General features: G+C 31.4%; 1 protein-coding gene across 3 annotated transcripts; it reads left to right on the top strand.

Moving 5' to 3' along the window:
- On the top strand, positions 1,343–5,814 carry LOC105174367. Of its 3 annotated transcripts, none has more exons than XM_011096444.2 (3): positions 1,343–1,556; positions 2,092–2,154; positions 5,494–5,809. In XM_011096444.2, exons 1-3 carry the CDS (start codon positions 1,437–1,439, stop codon positions 5,665–5,667), a joined length of 357 nt encoding a protein of 118 aa, XP_011094746.1. In that variant the 5' UTR covers positions 1,343–1,436; the 3' UTR covers positions 5,668–5,809. The 3 variants fall into 3 exon arrangements, with proteins under 3 accessions (XP_011094746.1, XP_011094745.1, XP_020553353.1); XM_011096443.2 differs by having other exon boundaries at positions 2,092–2,175; positions 5,494–5,808; XM_020697694.1 differs by lacking the exon at positions 2,092–2,154 and having other exon boundaries at positions 5,494–5,814.

Here is a 10,913-nt window from a genome sequence, read left to right as displayed (position 1 = left end):
CTTCATACATCTTTACGTGTTAATGCATGTAAGGAGATATATCTTCATCGTTATAAGGGTAGTTTAGTCCGAAAAAATTATTTGACCTTGAATAAGTCAGTAATAAGTTAATCGCGGGTAAATATAAATTTTTATTTAGTTTTTTTATTTTTTATAAATATCAGCAAATTCAGTAAATTTTAACCAACATAGGAATTTATTTGTTAAACAAAAGTAGGTATGTAAATGAGTCAAGCTCAATTTTTTCTTTTTTTTAGCTCAAGCTGAGCAAGCCTTCTGTTCAATTGGTTGAACTCGAGCTCGAGCGCACCCTGCTTTAGTTATTGTAATTTAAACACATTTATTTAACAATTTAAGTTCATTTTTTGGTAATCAACTACCATTTACAAAAACAAACAAGTCTTACCAAATTCATAAAATCAATTGAAAACACAAAAGTATGGAAAATATATATACATCACATTATCGAAATACTTGCACATAATTTTAAAGTTATTAATATTAATAAAAAAATAAAGATAAGCTATTTTTTAAAAGTTATTGATCTTATTATTTACAAAAAAATAAAATAAAATTAAGAGACAAATTTATTAAACCAAAATACAAAATAATGATTGATCTCATTATATATTTATAGTAAAATAATAATTAAAATAATTAAAATTGTTCAACAACAACAATAAGAATCATCAAATTCTGATATAAATTTATAAGTAATAAAATATATTGCATAATGCATATTATGTATTTTGATATAAATATAAAAATCTAGAAGTTAATTGTTAGGACTTGTTAATTTAAAAAAATATAAGAGATGACAAATAGATATTAAAATATAATATAAAATTTATATGTCATATTAAATAATTATTTTAAAAAAATATTAAAATTAATCTAAATTATTGATTAAACTTGTTTTTGTATAAAGATTAGACGTATGAATAAAAGTACCATAGGTTATTATTATCTAAAATAAAATATATGAATTGATTAATAATTATAATATATAATCAATTTTGAACATAAAATTGATAAAGTAGTAAATATGTAATTAAATATATAAAAATTTTAAAAAATAAAAATAGACATCCCTAGTTTCTACTAAAAAGATTATGATTTTTGAATTAGAAACGAGTTGATAATTAAAAATTAACAAAATTTAATTAGCAAATAGAGTTTGTAAAGCCTGACACAAAAAACCTAACGGATTTGTTTTAATAATTAATTAATAATTTGTCTAATGACAAAATAATCAACGGTAAAAAAAGAAAAATATAACCGTTAATGATTTATTATTAAGTTGAAAAAAATATTAATAGTTGGAAAGTGACCGTTGAAGCAGGAAAAATTAGTCCGTTGGAGTTCACCCCTCTGTAAACCTCCTCCTTTCCTCGCTCATTGAGAGGGTAGAGAGAAGATGCCTCTGGGAGAGCGATATGGCTGAGACAAGAGCGAATCTCGGTGCTGCGGCGCCCCAGATGGAGGTCGACGACGACATGCCGAACCTTCTCTCCTTCAACATCCACGGCGGCTTCGAATTTGTCCTCGCTACTGTGGTCAGTTTATTCATTGTCGACTCTTTTTTGGTTTATATGTTGTGCTTCTGTGGTTTGATTTTTGTTGTCTTGGCATTTTGGTTCCTGAAAGTCACACACGAAAGTATTGATTGTTTGGGTCAACTCATTGTGTTACTTGATGTTGTCAGGCACAAGATGATTTTTGTATGAATTTCCACAACCATTAGATGTCAGACACTTTCATTTTATGCTCGGGTGACTAATTTCCTTATCTTAGTTAATATTTTTCCCTTATTCTTTTGTCAGATCATTTTTGGACATGATTTCGTTCATTTTCAAACCTTGATTAACTTCAACTGTTCAACAGGTTCTTCCTTTTAAAAAATGTTCATTGTCATTGTGTTGAATTTCTCCTATTTCTTGTTTGTATGTTGGTGTGATTCTCTGTTACTTTCTTCTTTGGTTAAAGACATGTTTACACTGAACAAATTGTTGTGAATTAAATATGACATTGTTGGTCATTGTGGATTTGTGACAAAAATGGAGGCGAAATTTTACTATTTTTTATTTTCAGGCTCTAATTCTTCAAGAACTTCTGGGGAAAATGAAGATGATGACACTTTCATTCTATGCTCGGGTGACTAATTTCCTTATTTTAGTTAATATTTTTCTCTTATTCTTAATGCCAAGCATATTCACTTGAATTCATGATATGTGCTCTTTATTGAAATTGATGGTAGGTCGCAGGCTATAGATAGACTTGAATTCTGATCCTCCTGGAATGGGGTAGGAAAGAATGTTAAGTTCTAACAACATATAACTGTTGTATGCATAATAGTTCCAAAGTTACCTATCAATTAAGTTCTCTAATAGTTCCATATTTACCATTGTGGTTACAATGGTACAGTGATTTTCTTTCTCTATGAGTGGTTTGTGGTATTTTTCTCAAAATACCTGAACTAGTTAATCTTGGTTCATATAGGACTTTGGTTCTGATTAATTTTGGCTTTGTTGTCTATATGTGACCTGTTACTAGCAAATATACTAATGTTTGTTGGTTAGACCATGTGGATGGTCTAAGACAATCTAGAGTGAGATTACTGCTTGAAGCTAATGGGAACTCTTGTTGTGATATCTTGACGTTGATCAGTGACAGTGACACCAAGTGCATTTTAGGAGCCGTGGGTAACCTTTCGTTTTCTTACTATTATCTTTATAACCAATCAGATTGTCCTATCTCCTCTCTCTCTCTCTCTCTCTCTCTCTCTATTTATATATATATAAATTCACTGTAATGTAAGTGCCTTCCACCTGCTCTCCTTTACTTCAAGTTCAGCTTGAGTTTAGTATCTTCTTAAATCATTATTAGCTTGTGATCGATGAACAGTATTTTAATTCTTAGTGCATCTGGAGAGCTCTCTTGGTTATTAAGTATTTCTGCTCTGTTGCTTATGTGTGCATCTAGAAAACTTTAATTGTTATGAAGTATTTTTGCTTTGTTTCTTATGCCCTTGCATCATGGTAGTATGTTGTTTATGGAGTATTATTGCTATGTTGCTTATGCCCTTTTACTGGAGAACTCTATGAGCTATGGTTTATGTCACAGGTTCCACTGTGGAACCCGAATGATTATCTATGTTCTTTTGTCATATTCAAGTTGCTTTCACAATCCTATCTTAGTGCATTTTATAGCATGCGGAGGCAATATTTGATTTTCTTTGCCCATAACACATATAGCATACAATTATAAACTGGAATCAACTTATTTGAAAAATCATTTTTTAGTACCATGTGTCACAAGCATTTTATTTGATTGTATATATACTCGCTTCTTGTAAGATTAAGGGCCTCAGCTTGAATTTGGTTTGTCAATTTTGTGCAAACTAAAGTAATCACATATTCTTAAGTGTTGTGTGGAAATCAAAAGGTTAAGTAGGAAAACACTCAACTGAAACACACATTGGCCGCTACAATAATGCATTTTGACAACATTTAGAGCCTAATGGTAACCGTTGTATCTATGGTTTTCTCTCGACTTGTTTTTCTATCAGAAAAGTGATCCTTGTTCCTTTCCATCCTACTTTGTCGACTTTTCTCCCACATTTGAAAATCTAGAAAATGTTGAACCATTGTTTTTACAATTTGTAAACTTCAAAACCTAAACCCCTGCTGTGATTCTATGAAGTGCCCTCATTCTCACTGTTGTAATTTGGAAGAAACAGGAATATATATGTTTTAAGGCTCCTAAGAATATGAAAGATGCATGTGTAGAGTTGAATGCCAATGGGAAGAACTAAACTTCATTCTTTTTGTAGATTTGCTCGTGGTTTATTCATTTTGTGGGGTTCTTTTCATGGGTTTGCTTTATAATTTTTTGACGCCATTTATTTATCATTTTGTATGGATGTACAGAAAATCATGTTGTCATGTTCTTTGGCATCTTCACTTTTACAGGTGTATCGTAGAAAAATTTGTTAGAAGTTCTTTACCATACAATCATATGCTATTTATTTGTGATCTTCGATAATGGAACATTATGCCAAAATATAGGATGTTTGTCTACATGCCACTTTTAATTTTTTTTAAAGGAATTTGAGAACTCTTTCTTCAATATTATGTCTCAAATTTGAGAAATGTTTTCTAAAGAAACATGCAGTTTTGATAACTAAATAATCTTATGTTTACAAATTTATTTTTCTTGTTAAATGCCTTCATTTTCTAAAACATGTACTTACCACAAGTGTTTTACTGTCTCTCTCTTTTTCTTTTTTGGGCTTTCCTTTTGTCTAAAACATGCTTCAATGAATTGATATTCTTTTGATAAACTTTTTTCTTTTCAAATCAGCTTCTAGTGCACAAACTTTTGTATCCAGAATTTTGTATAAAAAACCTACTCAATAATTGGTAGTTTTTGAGATACATTCATTTAATTGCTTTTGGATAAATGCTTCAGAATTACTTCGAAAATCCCTATTCAATTTTTTTTTTGTTTATAAAAAAGCAGTTTTTATAATTTCAAAAAAGCAATTCATCTGACCTTTTCACTATAAATTGATGAATTCCTCACATTTTGAAGATTGAATGTAAGTTTTTTCAGTTATGAGAACACTTGAAAAATGATGTATTAATTATGATGATTTTTTCAATACAAATGCACAACATTCGAGAAATAAATGAATCAAATTGGCATGTAGACAACTGTCAATATTTTAGTATGTGATGTTTCATTAACGAAGTTCACAAATAAATAAGTTGTGTTTTGTATGATAATGATTTTCCAACAAACTTTATTGTGATACACCTGTACAAGTCAAATGTCAATAACATGACATGATATGATATTTTGTAAAATTTGTACAAAATTTTAAATACATGATGTTAAAGAGTTCTGCAAAAGCAAACCCTTAAAACAAATCCAACATATTGAATAAATTAGGAACAAATTTGCCAAGAGGTTGGAGTATTGTTCTCGAAAGAGGTATTCTTCTCAATTTGCATCCATCGTATTCTCGGAGGCTTAAAAAATTCATGTACCTGTTCTTTTCAAATTAGAATAGTGAGAACTTGGACATTTTATAGGAATCAAAGCAGACTTTTGGGTTTTGAAGAGTACAAATGAAAATACAATGGCTTTTCAACTTTTTGGATTTTCAAATAAGGGAGAAGTTGACAAAGGGGAAACATATAGGAACATTGATCACTTTCTCTGTTAGAAAAAGAGGGAGAGAGAGCAACAACGTAGATACATAAGTTGCCATTTGGGTTTGAATTTTGTTGAAGTACATTGTGTGTTTAGTAGAGTAATTAAATTTTCTACATTAACCTTAGATGTCCACACAACTCTTGGGGGTATGAGGTTATTTAGGCAAGCACGCGTGACAAATCAGTGACGGGTTTTGAGTCCCTCGACCTTAATGAACGAGTATAGATAGATTGCACATGTTTCTCATTCTTTGCCTTTTGTTTTTCTTTTCAGGCTTACATGATGACATTTAATATGATACGACTGAAGATGATCTCGATACAAGAAAATATATGTCGAGGAACAACGCTGATGAAGATGATCTCAGCACAAGAAAAGACCTTTTCTGTTGAAGATGATCGTGACAAGAGTCCAAGGACATTTGTAGCTCTCTGTTGTAGAGGCTAGTCTTGCCTATTGTAAATTAGAATACTAATGTAAAGACTATTTTTTTAGTCAAGGAAATAAAAGTTTTGATTAAAAGATTTTGATCAAAAGATTTTGATATTTGTTACTTCAAAACTTGTTTATGGGGAACATAGTATTGAAAATGGATTCGAAATTGAATGCAACACAAACACCAAACCTGTAATATAATCATCATTTTTTCCTCCGAAAATACACAAGTAAGCATCAAGAAAAGAAAAAAACAATGGAGGACATAATGGAAAACACAATTTATGGCGCTTTTATTTGTGGCTGACTGTTGGCGTTATAATTGAGCTTGTTGATGGAGTTCCAAATTAATCAATTTTAGGTCCATCAGAGTATGATTCCTTCGTTTCGACACAATGTTGCCAAACCAAGCTGCCTTCAATTCCTCCACTTCTTGCAATACTATTACTCTAAATGGCATCGATGAATGAACCTCTTGATGCTATGATTGTGTTAGGTATCAATCTCCAAAAACCGAATCAAGCCCAAAGAACAAAAACAGGCCCATCAATTATTACAAATTTTGATAGGGTTTCAAAACCCTTTATACAACAATTTTATAGAATAAAAATAAAGTTCTATAGAAGTACAGAACTAAAAATACAGTAAGTATTAAAACAAAAAGCGAAAAGGTAGGAGATCGCAATGGTTTACAGGAATAAGGCTCAAAAGGGCAGATCCAATCAGTAAATGTAAATCCAAAAGCCACTAACGCCACAACCCATGCTCACGGTTGTTTGGAATCACAGAGCCACAAAGGCACCAAAACTACCACAAACGCTATTATATTAACCTAGGGCCACAAAGGCTTAGATTCACAAGATCATTCAACCACTAAAGCTTGTCCGCGAAGAACTTTAAGGAACACAGAAGGAGATTAGAGAGAGGATAAGGGTTTCAAGTTTTGGTAACAAACTAGACTAAAGCCAACTATAGATAAAGGAAGAATCCATTTAATACTTGAAGAAGATCAAGGATAAATGGCGATGAAGAGAAATAAAAAAAACGGCGAAAGAGTCCCAATATCAGAGAGAAGAAGAGTGAGAGAAAAAATTGAGAGAAATAATGCTTCAAGAAAGGGATTAGGGTTATGACAGAGAGAGGAAGAGACAGACCTATTTAAAAAAGGAAGGAAGCGGGTCGACCTAATGGGCCGGGTTAGGGGAATGGGCTAGGGCAAGGAGAAATGGGTCAAGCATCATAAAGCAAACCAATCCTAGCCATCCAGTGAGATGGGTTGGGCCCAAGGGATTTGGGCCACATGACTTTTTGCTATGTGAAAACATTGTGACTTTTTGCTTTAAGAAACCAATTTCTTTTAGTAACCCTTCAAGCCAAATGACTTCCTTAAAAGCTTATGTGGTAGCATATATTCAACTTTTGTTGTAGATAATGCAACAATATGGTGAAGTTGAGATTTTCAACTAACGTATGCACCACATAAGGTAAATACATAAGAAGTAGTAGGTTTCCTACTATTCCTATCATTTACATAATTAGAGTCAACAAATTCGACTAAGTTCACACCTTCAGCACACTTAGTAAATTTTATCCTAGCATTCATAGAACCATTCAAGTATCTTAGCAGCCATTTAAGAGCCTCCCAATGATGAAAACCGCATTTGATTTATATTTACTTTGACAACTATCTGCATAGGCAATATCAAGTCTAGTGCTAACCATTAAGTACATTATAGATCCAATAGCATTTGAATAAGGGGTCTTTTGCATGTGTTTCTTTTTAGAATCATTTTTAGGACTTTGATTTTTACTAAGTTAAAAATGAGCACCTAAAGGAACAGAAGTGAGTTTGGAATTTATCATTGAAAATTTTTCTAACAATGATTTGACATAGGATTTTTGGTTGTAGAGCTGTTCCTATCTCTTTCAATGGTCATTCCTAAAATTTTCTTGGCATTTTCTAAATCTTTCATTTCAAAGTTTTTCACAAATTGCATTGCAAATCCTTAATCATATTTATGCTAGGGCTAGTAATTAGCATATCATCAAAATAGAGCACAAGAAAAATAAGGATATGATTGTCATATTTGAAGAATGGACAATGATCATAAGTACTTGTAGAACCCCCTACTCACTACATTTAATTATCACTATTTCATCATTTACTTAATAACAACTCATTCTAAAAGTAATTTCTTTTCAACCCGTAAAATAAATTCTATTTTATCAATATAATATATAGATATTACAATAGATAATAGATATCGCCAAAAGTTTATATTTACCCTCACTAGATGTCCTCATATACATAACTTCAAAGGAAAATAGCGTAACAACAGACAATACAAAATTTTAAACACAAACCTGACAAAATATATTACATGACAAATTTTAAACATAAACCATTGACTATCTTCCTAACTAGGTAACCATCATCTTTTATTTCAATTCACAACAGCACTATGCTTAACATTCATAAATATATAAATTTATTGCAAATTGTGAACATCTATTAATCTCAACTATAAAATATTTTTATGTATTTCAATTGCATTATTTCAGATAATGGATACTTTTTTATAATTTTAAATTATTCGGTATGATTTCTTTTTGGTACATTTCACTAATTATATTACTACTAAACTAATCAATAGTTTATATTTATAATAATAAATTAAAATACCTCTGCCTCACTAGCCTTTCTATCTCGTCCTTTAATTGATAACACCCCTACGTGTCACGACCTTTATCCTTATGAAACCTACAATACATGTTGGAAAACTTTTTAGCAGGTGTGTCAATTATTTCTAACTCACTGTATTATGCATAAAACGTATTATTCTCCATGCATAAACCTTTGTATTCTACGTGGATTAATTATCTGTGCCAGCCACTTATTGATAGAGAAACAACCTCTCCCCAGTCTAACAGAATTGCATGTACAATTTCCAGTTCACTGCAACGCTTAGAAATCAATCATCAACTCAAACGGCATACCCGTTGAGCTTGAAACAGTTATTCTCCCTACCCAGAGAACTTCATTATTCGGTCATTAGTTTAAAATTCAAAGGTACAAGGAACAAAAAGATGGTGTTTGTTCCAGGACACAGTAGTAGTGACGCTATATCGTCGTGTCATTTTCTTGTTTCTGTCTGTCTTTTGCGTTTCGTGTCGGTCGTCGTCGTAGCTTTGCAGCTGCTTGCCTGAACATCCTCACAATGTGATGAAATACCTGGATTTTGATCTGACCCCTTCTAGGTGGAAGAACAGCATTCTTCTTGGACTTGGAGCCCTTATTATCAAGTACTTGTGTCGTAGCCATTTCCTAGTTTTACCTGATTACTAGAAACAGGAGAGCATATTAGCATGGTTCCAGGATTCCAGGACTGGAATATGAATGAACAATCTGAACAAGAACAACCTAAGATCATACCTGAGTTGTAGGGAACACAGCGACTTGCACTTGTAACAAATCGCCGTACGCAAGAAGCATTCAAGACAGGGTAGAAGCTCAATTTATAATGTAAGCAAAGATCGCCACGGACAAGTCAATGACAGATACCGATTCAAAAGGGAAAGGATAGTATCAAACCACGACACGTTAAATCTCAAAATACCGAATATGGATTATTGACCTCATGACTTCTTTTTAGACTTCTTTATTCATTCACTTTTCACTCCATTCAAACTCAATGTTCCCCATGACAAGGATGTCTGGAAAAGACCAGGTCCCCTATAGGGAGCAGAAGCGGGGACGTTCACCGAATTGGTACCCTCTGGCGAAGACACAACTCGAAGATTCTGATTTCCATGCAAAACTCAGGAGACATAAAGAGAAATGAATGCAGTAAGGTAAGATTATGAAAAATTCCCAGGTACAACATATACTTTGTGTTTATGTTGATGGGTCAACCTCTCTAAATAGTGGCAACTTTGAATGCCTTGGATTACAGCTCACATACTTCTCAATGTCTTTTTGCCCTCTCCCAATCTAATGATAAAGCAATGCAAGAAAGCATTTCCCTAGTCTCCCATTTCAATTGGTTGACTACTGCAGTTGAAGGGTTTTTGTTTATCAATGTGTTTTAAAAATTCTGTAAAATAAACCCTCTTATTATGAGAATAGGCTAAATATGCGTGCCACGCACGCTTACTTGGAGGCCAATATGTGTGCCACGCAGGCTTCAAGGATCACCATGTATATGAGGATTGGGCCAGCTACAAGTGTTTGGACCGAGCGTGTTTGGCCATGTAACCTGGGTTTCTTTCCTCGTCATGGGCATACGAAGGTGAGGCGTCTGGGCTTCTTATTTCGTTTTTTGGCCTAATTATGCTGGGCCATACCCATCATTTATTTATAAGTATTATAGGGTTAAGATAACTAATAACAAATATATTTTGTTATAGTGGATATTAAATATAATAGTAAAATTTATATACACTATATTAAACATCTATTTGCAAAAAAAATTATCAAAACGTAATACATTGTAGTTAAGTTTATTTTCAGATAATATAAACCAAAATACCATATTTTTAATATCATCTAAAACTAAACTATGACATATTGACTAACAATTCTTATATATGGTGAATTTTGAAATAAATGCATTTTGTTGTAGTGGATATTGAAATCAAAGGGATTATATTAAATAGTTATTTATAAAAAAATATCAAAAACTGAATTGTTCATTAAGCTCGTTGTTTTGAGATAATATAAACTAACATACCATATTTTAATATCATCTAAACCTAAAATATAAGAGATTGACATAATTCTAATATATAGTGGATAAATGAATTTTTGTTTTAGTGGATATTGAAATTATAGCGATAAAATTTCATACGCATTATATTAAATATTTATTAAAAAAATATATCAAAATATACTAATTGTTGGTTAACTTGTTTTTAGATAAAATAAAGCAAAATACCATACTTTAATATCATCCAAAATTAAAATATGGTATATTGACTAACAATTATAATATGTGGTGAAAATTTTGAAATATAAGCATTTTGTCGCAGTGGATGTTGAAATTAAAATGGTAAAAATTTATAAGAATTACATTAAATATTTATATACAAAAAAGTTCATCAGAATGTACTTAATTATTGATTAAGTTTAACGTTGGATAATATAAACTAAAATATCATATTTTAATATCATCTAAAATTAAAATATGAGATTTTTAATTATATATTGCAGTAAGAAATGAATGATAACTATTTATTGAAAATAAAATTTAGTTAGTATT

The sequence above is a fragment of the Sesamum indicum genome, linkage group LG11 (genome assembly GCF_000512975.1).
Source record: "Sesamum indicum cultivar Zhongzhi No. 13 linkage group LG11, S_indicum_v1.0, whole genome shotgun sequence".
Lineage (NCBI taxonomy): Eukaryota > Viridiplantae > Streptophyta > Magnoliopsida > Lamiales > Pedaliaceae > Sesamum > Sesamum indicum.
The sequence above is the reverse complement of the archived record's forward strand: the minus strand, read 5'-3'. Positions and strand labels throughout refer to the sequence as shown.

Coding starts and splice junctions, on each gene's coding strand:
- LOC105174367 (XM_011096443.2), top strand. CDS start 1,437: ATGGCTGAGACAAGAGCGAATCTCGGTGCTGCGGCGCCCCAGATGGAG. Junction 1,557..2,091: donor AATTTGTCCTCGCTACTGTG/GTCAGTTTATTC, acceptor TTTTATTTTCAG/GCTCTAATTCTTCAAGAACT. Junction 2,176..5,493: donor TGACTAATTTCCTTATTTTA/GTTAATATTTTT, acceptor TTTTCTTTTCAG/GCTTACATGATGACATTTAA.